Below are 18,321 nucleotides of genomic sequence, written 5' to 3'. Positions count from 1 at the left end.
CCTCTGGAGGTATTCCCAGACTTCTCAAGTTTTCTGGGGGAACCATAGATTTAAAGGATGTTTCCTCCATTTTTTAAAGTAGTATTTCTAACTTTTCCATTAAGAAAAAGGTTTTTTATTAAGGGAACATTTTACAATAAAATTTCACTGTTAAAAATAATTATTTGGAAATTTTGTAATATATTTGTTATTTTCATAAACTATAGATCAATAATAATTTTAAAGATGACTGAGATCTGAAGAAATTTTTCATAGAAGTCTTATGCCCATAGGGAATTTTAAAATTTCAACTAATTTATAAGTATATTGTTATAGAGAAAACTAACAGGTGATCAATTCTACAGGGATAGTGTAAATAACACAGGAGTTCAAGAAAAAAAAAAGAATAATTCAAATTCCTCTTACAGAAGAGCTTGTCCATGTATTTTATTTGATATTTGGAGCCCACTGGATACATTTAAAAGAATAGTTTAACAGTTATATTTTTAAATGTGGATGCTTACATTTCAGAATTCTATGATCATGAATATTTAAATTTATGGTAAAATTTTTAGTCAAATTAAAAATAATGTTTTGTTTTGCTTTGTTTCGCCTGAGGTAAGTGCATGTGCAAAAGCATTCATTCATTCATTCATTCATTTTTGTGCAAAAGTTTTATTTTTTTATTTTTTATTTTTTTAAGATTTTATTTATTCATGAGACAGGGAGAGGGAGGGAGAGAGGCAGAGACACGGGAGAGGGAGAAGCAGGCTCCATGCAGGGAGCCTGACATGGGACTGGATCCCTGGTCTCCAGGATCTGGCCCCAGGCTGAAGGCAGCGCTAAACCGCTAAGCTACCAGGGCTGCCCTGTGCAAAAGTTTTAACGTCCACACTTCCATAGAGTGCATCTTTGGAGCAGTGCTGGGCATGACAAAGTTCAAATAAAAGGATATTAAGATTTACTCAAAATAACACCCAGAAAAGCATAGTTAAATATTCATTTCAAGTTCTATTATGGGAGAAAGATGTAAGATTTTAACATAAACTAAATAAATAAAGGAAAAGAAAGGGAATTGAGTCCTACTGAACTCCTATATGTAAAATATCCATCTGCTGCTTTACCTAGAAGCAGAATTTTTTTCTTAAGAATTTCCTTATGTATAACTATCATAATTTACTTATTCCCATAATGCAAAGGGGAAGAAAATCAAAGAAAAACAGAGTCATGTGAAAAGTTCGTGGCTAGATAACACAGCTGGTCCTTTAAGACTCAGCAAATGTATCCCCACATTTAGGGAAACCTTCCCTGCCCTCCACTCCACCCAGATGAGAGAGCAGTCCTGTTTTATGGGCCAGGCAGCTGTCTTTCGCCCCGGACTGTGAGTCGTTGAAAAGTTTGAAGACAAAAACCTTCTTTCACTGTGTCTTCCCTGTGCCTAGGAAAATATCCATAATTTCAGTAGGTGCTCAATAAACATTTACTGAATGAGTGAAGAATGAATGAACAGTTTTGATTCCTAGGATTTATAATGTGGTCCAATGCATTACATTTAGCTTTAAAGACGCCAACTATCTATGCTCAAATTGGTAGTAAGAAAACAATGTAAAATTATCAACAATTTTTGAAATGGCCAAAAATTGTGAACAACAACCATCTCTGAATTTCAGTGAGTACCTTTATGCTTGTCCTATGGGGCTTAAATTACAGATAGATGGGCATAAAATAGCCCTTGTCCTATAACATCGAGAGAGATTTTAAGGGACAAATTGTAAGATGTCATAAGCTTATCAAAATTTGTCAGATGATGAAGGCAATTTAGAATACTTGGTTTTAATTTCGTATTCTAAATGGACATATAATCATTATGAACCTCAAAAGAGAATAGAAGCCAAGAGTATGAGAGAAACATAAGATATGTTGGGGAACCATTTACTGAGAAATATAGTATATGTTATACATACTCTGATCTAATTAACTTACATGAACACTAAATAAGGAAAGAGTATATGGATTTTTACGACAAACTACCACCACCAGGGCTACCACCTTGCTAGATGATAAGACTCTCCCATTCTTGCTGAGGCTTTGAGGTACACTAGGTATCTTGTCCTAAATCCTTGAGCTAAGCCCTGCCTCTTGTGTTTGCTAGCTGAGAACTTTAGCTAAACTCTTCCATCCTGAGCCTTGTATATATATAAAACCTATGCTTTGTAGCTCACATCATTACTGTCAGGCACAGAAGAGATGGACAGGAGATACACAGAAGTTACCTGTACACTAAATTGGCTTGGGAAGTAATGGTGGTTATTCACTTACCGATGAGAGAAGTTTTTGCTATAGGAAAACATTAAAAATAATTGTTTACCTAGGTATATTTTTCTACTCCCAGTTTAACATAAGGCAGCTAGGAACATTGAATTGTCATCTCTGTATCTTGGTGCCTAGAATCTTATCTGGTATATTGAATGAAGAAATGAATACATTTCAGTTAATATAAAGTTATATCCTACATTTGAAAAAAGTGCATCCATTTTTAATATAGTTTGGCTAGTCATAGCTTAAAAGAATATATGCATTACAGAGAGATTCTAAACTCCAGTATACTGTTGAATATTTAAAATGGAATGCCAAGGTCAAGAAGTCAAATTCTAATTTATTTCTAAAATTATATGTTCCTTTGAATCTGAAGTATACTTAGAATTTTCATCAGACTTGACTGAAAAGCTGATTATCGGTTCCACTGCAGATCCATTTAATCTTACATTTGCATAATGCCTTATAAGTTTTCAAAGGCCCTTACATTGATAATTTCCTTCAATTTTCAGAGCCATCCTATGAAGTCAGAAAAAAATTTATTAAAATTCGCAATTGTCAGGAATCTGACTCAGAAAGGAGAGAAAACTTTGTCACCCACCTAGGAACAGGCATAACTTACTGACTTTTGAGATTGATGTCTCCTCTATTCATCTGTCAAAGCCCTGACTTTTACCTATTGTGTGTTTTTCTTGTGTTTGTGGAACAATCTGGCTCACTTAATTTCTTTATAACCTTAATTGGGATAATTTACCATTTGCAGACCTGTAGTACTACTCTGGTCACAGATCCCTTTTGTTAATATCCTGTTCATAATCAGGACACCTCTGGGGGAGTTCCATGGAAAGAACCTATCAGAAGTTCCAAAGGAGAGGGAAAAAATACAATAAACAGGTGAAATTGAAGAGCAAAATTAAACTTTATAGAATTAACGAAGCAGGTCCTTAGATGTTTAGTGAAGTTCTCTCACCCTAATCCTGTTCTGCCTTGATCAGGCCTCTTTATTGTTCTCACTTTGTACTGTCCTCTCATTTCAGCTGGGAGATGTATAAAACTGTTCTCCAAGATACTTAACATTTTAGGATACACCCTTGATTCAGAATTTGCACTGAATATTTCTCCAAATAGAATGCTTCTTTCCAGACAAGTAGGTTCACATTCCAATTCAGCTGCTTAGTAGCTATATACTTGAAAAAGTTAACTCTGTGCCCAATTTTAACCATAATACCCCCACCTGATAGGGTTGCTTGAAGGATTAGTTGGCCAAGGTATAAACCATTAAAATGGTGGCTGGCACATAGCACCTGGTACATAGTAAGTGTTAGCTATTACCATTGGTATCAGTATTTTCATCATTATTATTTTCCTTATTTTTATTATTTTCAGGCTTTTATTACTGTAATCATTATCTCTGGTCCTAAAAAGAAGAGAAAGGACCTTAGAGATCATTGTAGTTCTGTCAGTCAGGAAGCAGATGGTTTCATTTTATTAAGGCTACTTTATGCAGTGATGAGGAGGGGAGTATGAGGGTGGTGAGGGAGCCAAGATGCTCAAAACAGTTTTTGTTTTGGCAGTTAGGAAAAGTGAAGATATAAAAGATGGAAGGAAACTTTGAGAGGGAATTAAAAATAAGTTAGCCATGCCACTTTTAAAGATCAACTTTTTCTCCGCTATTGGCTGCTTTCCTGAGCCACCATCAATCTCCAGAGCATATTGGGAGGGATTACCATGAAACAGACCCAGGCCATTTTGAGATTTACTGTCATGTAGAGGTGTTCTGGGTTCGAGTTCCAACCATATCAGATTGCTCTCTATTTATTTACTTTTAAGATTTTATTTATTTATTCATGAGAGACAGAGAGAGAGAGAGGCAGAGACATAGGCAGAGGGAGAAGCAGGCTCCCTGTGAGGAGCCCGATGCAGGACTCGATCCCAAGACCCCAGGATCACACCCTGAGCCAAGGGCAGATGCTCAACTACTGAGCCACCCAGATGCCCCAGATCGCTCTCTTTTTAGATAAATAACAGAAAATAGGTGCATTATTTTCTTTTTTTATTTATAAATTTATTTTTTATTGGTGTTCAATTTGCCAAAATATAGAATAACACCCAGTGCTCATCCCATCAAGTGCCCCCCTCAGTGCCCGTCACCCAGTCACCCCCACCTCCCCTTCCACCACCCCTAGTTCGTTTCCCAGAGTTAGAAGTCTCTCATGTTCTGTCTCCCTTTCTGATATTTCCCACTCATTTTTCAAAAAATGTATTTTAATAATCAAGATAGCAATTATGTTGTTTTGTTTTTCTATTGCACTATTATTATTAAACATTGTGCTATCCACTCTCTCATTTACTATCCATTTGCCTCATATGAGCTTGAGCAATTTTTAAAATATGAGTCAATTTTTTAAATGTGAGTGGCATTTCATACTATTTCTGTGTCTTACAATCCTTAGTTCTCATTGGACTACAGGCCACACCTCAGCCCTGGCCAGAGTTCCTGCCTTCCCTGGCCCAGCTCAGTACTCACCCTCACCACCTCCCACCCTCTCCAGTCTCTGGCCTCTCTACCTTGAGGACACCCTGTTTATGTCCTGCTCAGGGCAGTCCCCTTGCTAGACTCTGATAGGTGCCCTCTATCCCCAGATCTTTCTGGAGCTGGTTCCTTTTCCTAATTTAGGTTGCAACTCAAAAGTTATCACTGCAGACATGCCTTTGTTGATCCTGTGATCTAAAGAAACAGCCTTCCAAACCCTTCTGCCCCTCCCACCTTTACTCCATCCCTGCATCTATCACAGCTGGGTGACTAACCAGTAGTTTTTTGTGTCTAACGCTTGGCTTTGACTCTTGCTTCAACCAAGAAATTACTTAATCTCATCCTACCTTCATTGCTTAATCTGCAAAGGAAAATTAATAGTATCTGCTTGTTAGTGTGGTCACACTGCTTGGACAACATAACCTATGTGAAATATTTGAATAATTCCTGGTACATGGAAAGCATTCAATAAATATTGGTCATTGCTGTTACATTATACTGTACATTGTTCATCACACTCTAGACCAGCTTACTGTAAGCTAAGAGCAATGATGGTCCCCTGGGCATATCACTGTATCCTCAGGGCTTAAAAGAAGCCTGGCACACTCTAGGCACTCAAAGAACATTTGCTGAATGAAAGAATAATGTATCCAATATCCATACACATCTGTCACACTTTTCCTTCTTAAATCCTCTCTCCATAAAGGCAGATTCTGTTCTTCTCCAGGAACTGAAGATACTTTGGAGCCTTATGTAATTACTACATATAGACCCCCTCTCATTGTAATATTCTTAGAACCTTTGTAAAACCCTCGATTTACCAGTTGAGGCTGGTTCACTGATACCATGTGGCCTCCTGTGGGTAGAAAACAGTATTACAGCAAATCCAGCTCCAGGCTTCTGACCAACCCCCCACCCCAATCACCCTATTCTTGGACAGTTGGAAGCTCTGTCTTCTTTGCCCTCTCCAGGCACTCTTCTATTTGAATTTCTTTGGAATGTAAGCTCATTGAAAATAGAACCCTTGTCTGTTTTGTTCACAGCTGTACCTCCTCCACCTAGATCAGAGCCTGGCAATGCTTGTCAAGTTGAATAAATAACTGAATTCTTAAAAATAAATTTCTCTATTTTTCCTCCCCTGGTGGCTCAGAAATCTGCTGCAGCTATTAACAGAAAATATTGGCCACTTACTTAGTTGTATATGGAGTTTCAGTATCAAGATGATGAGATATAATAGGAGTAAAAAGAATGAGGAAGTAGAGTGAAGAATGAAATTAAAAATATAATTTAATGACACCTAGCTGCCTATTATAAACGAAACTAATCATATGTTTAAAGTTGAAGTATATTTTAACATAATATTTGGAAAAGATAAGGTCACTGGACAGTGTACTCAGATGTAACAACACATATGTACTTAATATTTATTATTTTAAATTCTTGGCAGTGCTAATTTACGGTTGTTCTGCAAAGAAGAATTAAAAAAAATCAATAGCCCTTTCTGCAGTGTCCCATTTGAAGGAGAGTAGTAACTTTATATAAAAAAACTATCCCCAACAAGGTTTTTAAAAGGATATACTTGTAAAAGTACTCTGTAATTTTCTTTTAAGTAGAAACTTCTTCAGTCAACATAAAGGACAATATAGCTAATAATTCCATGCATTACTTTCCCTTTGGAGTTAACACAGCACTCTCCAGTATATCATGTCCTGTGACCCTAACCTCAGTCCTGTGGAATAGATGCACCAAATATTTTCATACTCATTACTCAAATGAGCAATTGGAGTCTCAGAAAGTTTAAGTGACTTTTCCAAAATCACAGTTAATGAGGATGGCCAGAACCCCAGATCTGAAAACTATACTCCATGGCCTCTTCTAGGATATCTGTGAATTTGTCTTTCCACATTGATGATCAGGGGATTAGACGATAGGCATAGTATGAGTCTTATGTCCTAAGTGATTTAGCCAGTAATTTTTTATGTCAGTCTCTTCCTTTTATAGGTTCTAATATTATTTTATAACATACTGCCTATACCTCTTTCTTTTTTTATCTAAGAAACCAAGAAAAGGGAGTAGGGAGGATAACAAGTTCAGATATACAAAAGTACTGTTCATGATTATTTTGATCCCAATTCAATGAATATAAATTACTTGAATTGGGATCACAATGAATATAAAGCCCTTTGGCATTATCTGTTAGGTTTCATATTCCCACTGGATCATTTATTGATGTACTCTTGTGAAAGGTGAACTCAGAACTTATTGCTTCATTTGATAAATTTAAGTAAAGAGAAAGAAATTAAGAACCCTTCACGTGTATTATGGGAAATTTGCTTGAAAGTTAATATTTTTATTATAACAGTGGTTCAGAAATATCATGAAAGTTAAATTATGGCATTTCTTATTATGTTACATTAAAAATAGATATTGATTTAAAATTCTACTAAATGCAACAAGCATTTATAAAAATGCTTGTAATAATGCCACATAAGAAAGAATGGGAAGTCAGGTACTACTGCAGATAACTAGCTGAGCATCTGAAAGTTTTGTAGGTATCTTTGTTATCATAGAAAAGATCTGTTTTATTCAATACTATTCAAGAGAGGGAATGACACAAACACATGCAGTTGATTCCTGTTCTTTGAGGTAGTTATGTTCTATAAATTTACCAAAATATGGAATTAGTGACTACTGAGCCATTACTTCTAGGAGAAATATTGTGTTCAGGTCCTGCAAGTCTCTGGAGACATGTTTTATGTAGGTTTCTTTCAGCAGACAACTTAGTTCATATATATTTTTAAATTAACATTGACCTTACAACTAACAGCATCCTAACTCATTCATAAATGAAGTTTATCCAACATATATATCATCTCCAAAAAGAACATCAGAGTCATCTTGCATTTAGGAATGCTAGATGCCACTATAGCACTATCCCTGGGCTCATTTTAGACAGCAAAACCACTAAGAAAAAGTAAAAAAATGCCAAAAAAAAAGGTGGTACTAAATAGATCATAAAAGGGGCATTTGTTTACAGAATGAGCTGGAACAGGAAGGTGCCTTGTTCCACCTCAACTGAGACCGTGTGCATTAGCAACTCTAGTTTTACTGCTCTGAATGGCTGTGAACCATCATAAAAACACCACAAGCGCTGATTGGGGAGCTACAAATAAATTTTAGCAAGTATGCAAATTTGCAGATATGGAATCAGCAAATAATGATAATTAGCTGTAATTTTTAAGAGAGAGAAAGAAAGTAAATTTGGGGAGAATAAAATATCCACAGCAATGTAAGGAATTACAAATCGCCAAAACTCATGAGCCTTAGAAAAGCAATCAAACCTTTTAGGAGCCATTGATATATTTACAAAGGAAGATAAATTAAACAGCTCTGTTTCATTTGTTTAGCAATTTAAGTGGTTGGAGCTTACAATCTGTAATATAAATTGTGGATGAATGCACAGAGAACTGGATTCAAATAAGATTCACAGTGACAGTAATAGTTCTTACATTTAGGAGCAACATTCTCAGAAATTAAGAAAAATGGATGCATGTAGAAAATAGATGCAAGAGACTTCTGCTCTTCTCAGCACTGAGAGTCAGTGTAATGCTCCCATTGCTGCTGCCTTTGTATTTTATGTGTGATAAGCATCTGCTGTGTGATCACAAACCCAAGAACCCTCTGACTCACCTAGTTATTTGTATGGTTGTGGAAAAGGATTTCACTTACTGTCAATTAAATAAAGATGACAATACTTTTTTTTCTGAGATAACTAGATAACTTAAGTCAACTACTTAAGGCTCTGGATAAAATAATACATGTAAACACCTTAACTTGCAGCAGTCTACATGGTAGAGTCATCAGAGGACACTTCCTTTTCCTTTAGGAGGAGGTACGAGTCCACAGCTCTAATTTTTTTCATCCTCATAGTGGTTCGCTATTATCCCACAGGTATCCTACAAGAATTCCTTTTTCTTAAGACCTTCAAGGCAGGTATTTGAAGATTTTCATGGTCCCAGGTGTTCAGTTACCATAGTATATCTTGCTTATCTTTTTTTTTAAGATTTTATTTATTTACTTGAAAGAGGAAGCATGATCACAGAGGGAGAGGGAGAAGCAGACCCCCACTGAGCAGGGAGCCTGATGCTGGGCTCAATTTCAAGACCCTGGAATCATAACCCAAGCTGAAGGCAGAAGATTTAACTAACTGAGCCATCCAAGTGCCCCAGATCTTTCTTATCTTGATTAATCTTCTTTAGTCAAGGTATTTGATCTCATACAATAGTGTATTCCTTCTTCTACTTTATAATAACATGGTCTTCATTAACATATATCAGAAAATTTGGGTCACCTGGGTGGCTCAGTCAGTTAAGCAGCTGCTTAGGCTCAGATCATGATCCTAGGGTTCTGGGATCGAGCCCCACATCAAGCTCCCTGCTCAATGTGCAGCCTACTTCTCCCTCTCTACTGCTTATACTCGCTCTCTCTTCCAAATAAATAAATAAAATCTTTTTAAAAAATACCTTCAAATTATTATTTTGGAAATACTGTTATTGAAGATAATTATCTCTTTAGAGTGAAATTAAGGATAATGTTTTTAAGTTTTTTATATTATAAAAAAATCCAAAAAAATAAAAAAATCATTGATTTCTTAAGGGAACATTCATTCAGCATAGATATAATCACAAAACACATTTGCATCTTGGAGTGGATGTAAGAAGCAAGAGCTGACTCACACACCATACTTACTGGACACTTTCCAAAATTATTCCCCCTGCCCCTGCATGGAATAAGAAGAAAAGAAAGCAAAACTGGAGTAGAAAGAATTATTAGGAAAGCACAGAAATTGGAAAATGGTGCCACAAGCCACTCACTTGAAAGATGTATTCTTTCTGGAATCAATAGAATTTAGCCAAAAGAAAGGAAGATGATGATATCAGACTTAAAATTTCTCTTCTCAAGAAATTAGGGCAACTTTACAGAACTGGATGAAGTTCTGACCAATCCTATGAATGATTCGTCAATCTACATGGGCTGGAGTGAGTAAGTCTTAGGAGGGTAGAGAAAGGCTTGCCCCATCTTGGATTAAGGTTTCTTAGGCTTAAACACAGCATTCAAAGAAACAGCCCTATGCCTTGTCTGATGTTTTGTCTCTGACCTAGATTTCATAAAGCAGCTCAGGCTCTCTCTCTCTCATTCAGGGAGCAAGCCTAAGAGTAAAGGGGAGGAACAATGTCATATCCTTGCAGAATTGTTATGCTGTTGGCCAATAGTTACAACAGCAAACCCAGGATTTTCTAGGTCAGCTTCACCAGTGAAGTAGCCTCAATCCAAAATGAGTGAACAATGCCAAAGGAAACCAGAAATAAGAAGGATAGTCACAATAGGTAATAGCCCTCTTTTTTGGAAGATCTGAGCCATGATAGAATAGTTTTTAGGAAATCTAAATTTTTTAAAATGTGCCAAGGCAATGTTTTTTCTCACTCTGATTTTCCAAGACAACAGCTTTCTCTCCATGCCTTCCAGGATCTAAATAATTGTGATTAAAGCAATCTCCAAATGGAATGTGAATACTATAATTAATTTTTTAAGAACTAGAAAAAATGGAGCATACAATAAACTCCAGTCATTAAAAAATTAGAAAGACAGAGAGTGTGAAATACATTATGGGGGATAACATTAGGCAGTGTTTATGGGAGATAACATTTATGGGGGTAACAGGCAATGTTTAATTTCTGAGACTAAAATTCAAGGAAAATATCTTAAATAGTTATTTAATGGCCACTGATGGAATGGTAAAAAGTTTTATTACTTTTAAATAATTAAAAGAGGAATTAAAGAAAATACATATCGTGTAACAAAAGATAGAAAGCAAAGAAAATACAATCATGAGAGAGAGAGAGATGAAGATATAAGAAAAGGAAGAACAAATATAACTTATAAGAATGAATGTAAATATTTAAGTTTATTTTTTAAAGTAGATGGTATCTTTAGGTTAGGTCATAAATAAAATCCAGTGATATCTGTCTGCACGGAAGATGAGCCAAACATGCCAACCCTTTAAAGTAGGTTGGTAAAGCAAAGAGATACCAGGCAAATAAAAGAAAATGAAACCAGGGTTTGCAATATGACAAATAACCCAAGGTAAAAAGTGTTAAATAGAGCCAAGTTAGTGAAAGTGGCAATCCATACATATTTTTTCATTAAAATCTATCATTAAATATAAGAAAACAGATTGGCATAATGAAATTGTCCCACTTGAACATACCACTCTAAAAATAAATAAGCTAATAAGCTACCTACATAAAAGGATACAGAAGATGTATGTCAAGAGGTAGAAAGTTGTGTAGAGGAAGACAATGGGGAACAAAGGGCTGTTGGGTGGAGGTAGTAGGTGTCACTGAAAGCATGGGTCTGAAGGAGAAGCAGCCACCATCTGAATGAAGTTGGAAGCAAGGTCCAAGGATAACGAAACGGGCACGCGAGGACTTTGGCTTTTACTGGAAGTGAAGTAAGATAGGAAGTGGTTGAAAAATGGTAAGTTTAAATACAATTAAATCTGATTTGTCTTAACAGAATAACTGATTGCTTTGCTTAAAATGGACTCTTCAGAGTTGGAGAGGATAAAAGACATATTCATGCTGGTTGGTTACACAGATCATGTAAAATCACATTTATGATTTGAAAGGTGAACACACCCTCATTCAGCAATGACACTTTAGGAAATTATCAAATATCTAAAAAATAAACATACAGCCATACATACATGTTTGCAGAAGAACTAGTAAATAATCACAAGATGAAAGATATAATCCAAGTGTTCAACAATAATGCCACATTTAAATAAATAATAAATGGATTATAATGAAATAATTTTTCAAAATTGTGGAATAGCACTTACTGACATGAAATTGTCCAAATATAACATTAAAGGTAAAAGCTCATAAGATAGCATATGTAGTACTGTTTTAAATAAATATATGCAGATAAAGTTTTGATATAAATACAGTCATGTGTATGTTAGTAGATTTGTATAGAATGGAAAAAGCCAGAATATATGCAAAATAATGACAGAAGTAAGATTAGAATGATTTTTGCTTTAATATTTATACTTTTTTCTGGGACGCCTGAGTGGCTCAGTGGTTGAGCATCTGCCTTCGACTCAAGGAGTACTGGGATCGAGTCCCCACATCAGGTTCCCTGCTTCTCCCTCTGCCTCTGTCTTTGCCTCTCTCTGTATCTCTCATGAGTAAATAAATAAATAATCTTTTTAAAAAAGATTTAATATTTATATTTTTTCTGAATTGCCTTAACTTTTACAATGAGTAATAAGGATTTTAAAAATTAAATTATTTCAACTTTAAAGTAAAACAATTTGTGTGCATCATTTTTAATGATGATACAACATGTCATTGAAGAAATACACATGAATTCCTTGCCCCACTGTGTTCCTATATTCTGTATCATGAAGACTTACACTTCTGTATTTCATGCTATTTCCTTGGGTTACATTCTCAGAAGTGCAAGTACTGGAAGAATGGCCGTGATTACTCATTGTCAAAATTCTTTTCAAAAAGACTTCACTGTAAAAAAAAAAAAAAAAAAAAAAGACTTCACTGTTAGGTGCTCACACTCAGTGCTGTTTCACTTCTTTATGGCCAGAATGGGTTATTGCCAATCAGTAACATATCTGCTCTTCTAATGAGTGGAAAGTGATTTTCGTAACAGGATGCTAAAATGGAAATCCAGCCAACGTGTTAAGTGGATCAACACCAGATGTGAAAGTGCTGAGCTAGACTGACATACAAATTGTCACACTAGCTGCTGTCAGCTCCCATTGAGGGCATTAAAGGGTAAGATGTTGGCTTAAAGACTGATTTTGTAGCTGTTAGGATGTCAGGAGTCATTGCCCCCATCAGCCCCAAGTGGGAAGAATGAGTGAGAATGTCCCTCATCTCAAGTCCCATGACAGAAATTTCAAGGGCTTTCTGAGAGTGCTTGACAGGAGTCACCTAGTCCTGGGAACACAATGGATCATGAACTGCAGGCCTTGGAATTATAAGGGGCAGGAGACAGGCTATCCAGTTATGGGTGGAGGAATTGAAAGGGAAATGGCTATATTCCGTGGCCTACTTTCAGGACAAAAACTGCATGAGTGTTTCTCTTGTGTGCAATCTAAGCCAGATATGACAGAGTCCTCTCCTGGAGAACAGCCTAGACAGAGAGAGGCCAGGGGTATAGTCCAAGGGCTGTGGCAGTGATCAGCCCTTATAAAGACGCTACAGATGAGAGATTCCCAGCAATGACAGCGTGTGATTTCTCCAAAGCATCCCACAAAGTAATATGAAAAACATAATCTGCCTTACAACTCTGCCAAGACCAGAGAATGGCAGCATTAGATCACCATGCTGCTATCAGTCAAGAAAGAATGGCAGCATCCTGCTTCCTCCCTATATTCCAACTTCATAAAGTTAGAAGCCTTGGTCAGCAATTCTTGGTGGGGGCGCAGAAGCACAAGGTGGACAAGGACGGTGGTCACATCTCTCTCACCACAGAAACTGGGGGAAAAAGGGAAAGGGGAAGACCGCAAGACTGTAAACCAGGCTTGAATTTTTTAATATTCCTTGGGATAGACACCCTTTTTAATAAGTTGGGGCTCACTCTTTGAATTACCTGAGTGACGAGCAAGACTGTAGATGCTGCTTGAGTTTTTATTCAGGGACTAGGGAAGAATTTGCTCACACAATGAACTTGAAACAATAAAAAAGATAGTTTCGTGACAATATGTGTTATATTTGTATGACTTAATATTCACGTGGCAATTGTATTTCTAATCTTTGGAATTATACAGTTACGTCCTTTCCATGTTTAGATATTGGGATCTTAGTAATTTTCTCACAGACCTCTGTGATTCAACTCTGCACACTTTTGTCATAGATACTAGTTTTGGGGGCAGCCCCGGTGGCCCAGCGGTTTAGCGCCACCTTCAGTCCAAGGTGTGATCCTGGGGACCCAGTATCAAGTCCCACATCGGGCTCCCTGCATGGAGCCTGCTTCTCCCTCTGCCTGTGTCTCTGCCTCTCTCTCTCTCTCTCTGTGTCGTGTGTGTGTGTGTCTGTGTCATGAATAAATAAACTCTTTAAAAAAATAAGAGGTACTAGTTTTTGTTCAACAGACTATTCTACCTCAGAGAACTTTAGGAAATTTCATGGAAAAAAACTCATGCCAGTATTCACTTTCTGTTAAGTTAGGTGTGTGATCCAGAAACTTTGATACCTCAGTCTTAAGGTGTATTCACACCAGATTGTATGCATTTACTATACAGCTATTTTAGTCAAAGTGATACGGTAGGCCTTCTCAAACTTTGTTCCACTCAGTGGCATACCCTCCTATTAAATTACTTGTTTGTTTGATCCTCAAAATTGTATCATATGGTCTGAAACTACTGCAGAAAGATATATTTAAACTTAAGATTTAAATTAAATCTTCAATAATGGACAACATTAAAAAAATCCACCAATGGCTTTTTTAGTTGTTCTCAATATGTTGGCGCTGCAGAAAAAACACAAGGGTTCTGTTAAAGATCACTTGCACACAGGCCTAGGTCCATATGGGACGCCCCATAGAGCACTTTTGGCACCTAAGAAAATAGGGATTAGTACAAAAACACTTGACCTGAGTCATAGTTTTGAAGATGCAGAGCTACTCTCATTTTTTAAAACTTTTGGTAAATTGTAAAATCACTGGAATTGAAACCCTCTTTTATTTACATGGACCTCCTTCTCATCTGCATCCCATTCAATGCTAACACTCTGCTGATAAAGAATAAAAGGATCATCTGTACCTGTCTACTGTCCTGTGTCCACACTGGATTGGTGAGGTTTGGGACCTTTTGGTCATAATTGTATCTGCAGTGCCTTTAACAGTGTCCAGAATGTTCCCTACTTGCTAACCTAGGTTTTTCCTTCTTCCTCTTTACCAAAAAGACTGGTAGAAATCATGAATTGTTTTAACTGCTAAATATCTCCTTATAAAAAGATCCCATTCATTTATTCATTCATCATTCACTCATTTAATGGATCCATGTGGAACAACTACTGTGTTTACTGTATACCCGGTGCTGCCTGTCCATGCCTTTGTTTTGCTTCCTAGAGAATTAAGAAAAATTACATTAAAGGATAGCAATATTAAAGGGTGTGTAACTTCTTAGTGAACAGCCATCTAAAAAACATCACTCTGCTCCTGATTAGTTTACCTAATGAGGGTAGAAATATGTTTCCCAGAGGGGGTCTGATTTTGAAAAGAGCAAAGATCAGATGACCAGAATCAATGGAACAAGTAGTGGCTGGTGCAGCAGGACACATGGAGGAGGGCTGACCCAAGGAGTGGGTAGCTCAGGCGTGAAATTTGATTAAAGGTAAGCTAGGAAAACTGAAGTTATTTAATTTAGATATTTAGGCAGATTTTATCTTTCTTTCATGAAGAGATACCCTCAGGGGGATTGCACAAACTCTACAGTCTCTTTTACCAACTGCTGAGAACATTTTAGATATCTTCTTAAAATCATTGTCCTCTACAGTAAGAGTCTCTTCAAGGGTGAGTGAAAACTATGGCCAATTAGAAAATTAATGCATCATGTCATTTTTGTTTTTGAAGTTTGACTTTTACTAATTTTGAGAATTTGTGATTTTGAAAATTACTAGTATTAGTGAAAAAATAAAATTCCCATGATCAGTTGTAGAAAGATGTGTTCTCAGATTATCTCCTAGGTTCTTGGGTGTCCGTAGTAATGTTATCATAGGTTCATGGTTGGCTTTCTCCTTGGCTTTGGCCTTCATAAAGGAAACTTTAGAGCAAATTGAATACACAGCATCAGTGTTTGCAGTGATTTCAGGTTTTCTGTGTAAGATAGTTCCTTAGTGATATCAGCTGGACTTCATAATCAAAAATTGAGGATGACACAGGTTACTTCAATGGTGGTAATTACAAGGACGCCCCCAGAACTAACCTCACAAAAAGTAGTATTTGACAGTCCTATCCAGCAGATTTATTCAGCACCTAAAATATATAGTTTATCTTGAATTTCATGAGACTCAAATATCACATTATGGAAATGTCCTGGAAATCAGGACTGTACCAGAGGGCTCTGAATGTCTTGATATTATCCTAAGAGTTGCTAAAAATCCTGAAATAACTAAAGAAATATGATTTTTCAATGACGGTGCTGCTGTAGCCCTCTTCTCTCCCTCTGGCACCCATCCCATAAATCTGCTGCCCAAGTGGGCTTTCCCTGGCAGCAAGGATATTGAGTCTTCAGAAAAATGGAATTAAAAGGTAGTCATATTGTAGTTACGAAGGATATTATAGTTTCCTCTCTCCTAGTGGCAAAACAAATGATGATGGCAAAATATAGCAAAGGAGACGCCAAGAAGCCTTCAGTTTACATTAATAGAGTCTTTCAGTTGACAGAAGAATATGAAAATAATTAAATGTGCCAGTGATTCCCTCTTCATGCAATTCTTTTTTAACACAGTAGTGTTATTTGTATATCTAGATGTTTAAGTTCATTTAAGGTGTTATTTAGAGGGCTACATTTTCCCCCTTATTTTAATAAAATAAATAGTTACCAACTTTCTAAACATAGCTAGTTTCTCATAGGTACCACTGTTTGAATTTCAGTAAAAATGCTACCATTATTTATTTTTGTCAAAAAAATAAAGATAGAAAATTATGACTGAAAAAAGTAATAAAGACCAAGATGTCTTGATTTATAATGCTATATTTTTATTTTTAGTGAGTGCCTTCAGTTAATAAGCAGGCAAGAAACGATTCATTTTTTTTTTCCTTACAGCGGTTTACCTATGCAAGAGAACAATGCAAAATAAGGCAAGGCTGGAACTAGCAGACTATGAAGCTGTAAGTACCAAGGGCTTTCTGGCAAAGAGAGTCATAAAATGAACAGGAATAAAGTCTATGGTCATTTCTGGAGATTCTGTTGACTTTTCACCCCTGGATTTTAAGGACCAGATTCTAGGGATCAGGCATCAGAATGGCTCAAATCCCTGACCTGCTTGCTTCGTCTCATCATTCACACTGGAGACAGTGAACTTCTAGATGCACAAACTCACAAGAGAAGGGACAAACATGTTTTGCTAACCTTGGCATAAGGGTAAAAACATTAGATGTGTCCTATATATAGTGAAGACATCCAAACTTAGAGAAATAAAGAGCATTTGCTATGGGTAAATAGTTTTTGCAAAACCTTCAACTTGACCACCATCAGCAGATAAAATTAATCTGATGTAATTTGTTCAGACAATTGCTATTTGTGATTTACTGACTTTGAAGCACTGACTAGAAATGGCAATAGGCTGCTGAGGGTTTACATTCTTATCAGGAACTGGATAGACTGACAGAATCATTAGTAGAAAAGTATTGCTTTCCTGTTCCTCACTAAAATGGCACAGAAAAATCCAATGGATTAGTCTTGAGCACTTTTTTTTTAAACAAAATAATGTTAGTATTTTAGATGTTTACTGGGTTCTCTAAAGTCAATTATTCATAAAATTAATATTTGTGATAGGTTTCCATGTTTCCTCTGTTAATATAAATGAAGATGAGCTACATTCAGTAAGCATGACTTATCATGGAGAACCAAAGTATACATAGTACGTTAGAATTTGGTATTTGTTTTCTTGATAAATTCACACAGTAGATAAATGAGAAGGGAGCAGTGAAAGTGAATACCAGAACATCTTCACCTGTGGTATATTTTGCAGGAGAGCCTGGCCAGGCTGCAGAGAGCATTTGCTCGAAAGTGGGAGTTCATTTTTATGCAAGCAGAAGCACAAGCAAAGTGAGTCCTTGTGAGTCTTTTGGAAAATTTGTTCAAGTTGTGTTGTGACCTTTGTTCATAGAGGGGCTACAATTAACATTACTTATTATTCATTGTTACGATGTTGACAGAGTGGACAAGAAGAGAGACAAGATTGAAAGGAAGATCCTGGATAGCCAAGAAAGAGCATTCTGGGACGTCCACAGACCTGTGGTAAGCAAATGTGCAAACATTATCTCCACTTCATAATCTGAGCCTTTGGGAATTGAAGGATGCCTGAAAAAGTGATGGAAGAACATGGTAGCCCCATCACTCTTCCCCAAATCTTGGTGATTTAGCTAAGAAAAGATTGCCACTTTTGTGTAAGATAACCAGAATTCAGGAGTGTAATGTTTAATTTATAAAGCTATACATTTTTTCCACCACATCACTCTTGGCATTTGAAGTACTTGATACTTTTATATCCTTGAAAGAAAAAAGACTGCAACAAAGCAGTCTTACATAAACCATGTGACTCAGAGTAACAAGTAATGAATGTCCTTGATTAATACCAGAAAGCTATGTGCAAGGAATTCAACACTGGTTATGGGCATTCGTAAGAAAACATGTCTAATCTCATATATTTCTTTCTATTTTGATATTATGCATTTGTCTTCTA

The 18,321-nt window shown here is 36.4% G+C and overlaps 1 protein-coding gene across 4 annotated transcripts in view; it reads left to right on the top strand.

Moving 5' to 3' along the window:
* Nucleotides 1–18,321, top strand: part of RGS7 (regulator of G protein signaling 7) — a 502,122-nt gene that overhangs the window by 408,024 nt on the left and 75,777 nt on the right. For all 4 annotated transcript variants that reach the window (XM_055324554.1, XM_055324556.1, XM_055324553.1 and 1 more), the window contains 3 exons: nt 16,680–16,744; nt 17,608–17,684; nt 17,795–17,876. In XM_055324554.1, the coding sequence (XP_055180529.1) occupies nt 16,680–16,744; nt 17,608–17,684; nt 17,795–17,876 (224 nt within the window). The remainder of the gene's footprint in view (nt 1–16,679; nt 16,745–17,607; nt 17,685–17,794; nt 17,877–18,321) is intronic.

This window comes from Nyctereutes procyonoides, unplaced genomic scaffold, assembly GCF_905146905.1.
Source record: "Nyctereutes procyonoides isolate TBG_1078 unplaced genomic scaffold, NYPRO_anot_genome, whole genome shotgun sequence".
In the NCBI taxonomy this organism is placed as follows: domain Eukaryota; kingdom Metazoa; phylum Chordata; class Mammalia; order Carnivora; family Canidae; genus Nyctereutes; species Nyctereutes procyonoides.
Note: the sequence above shows the minus strand (reverse complement) of the source record. Positions and strands in the feature narration are given on the sequence as shown.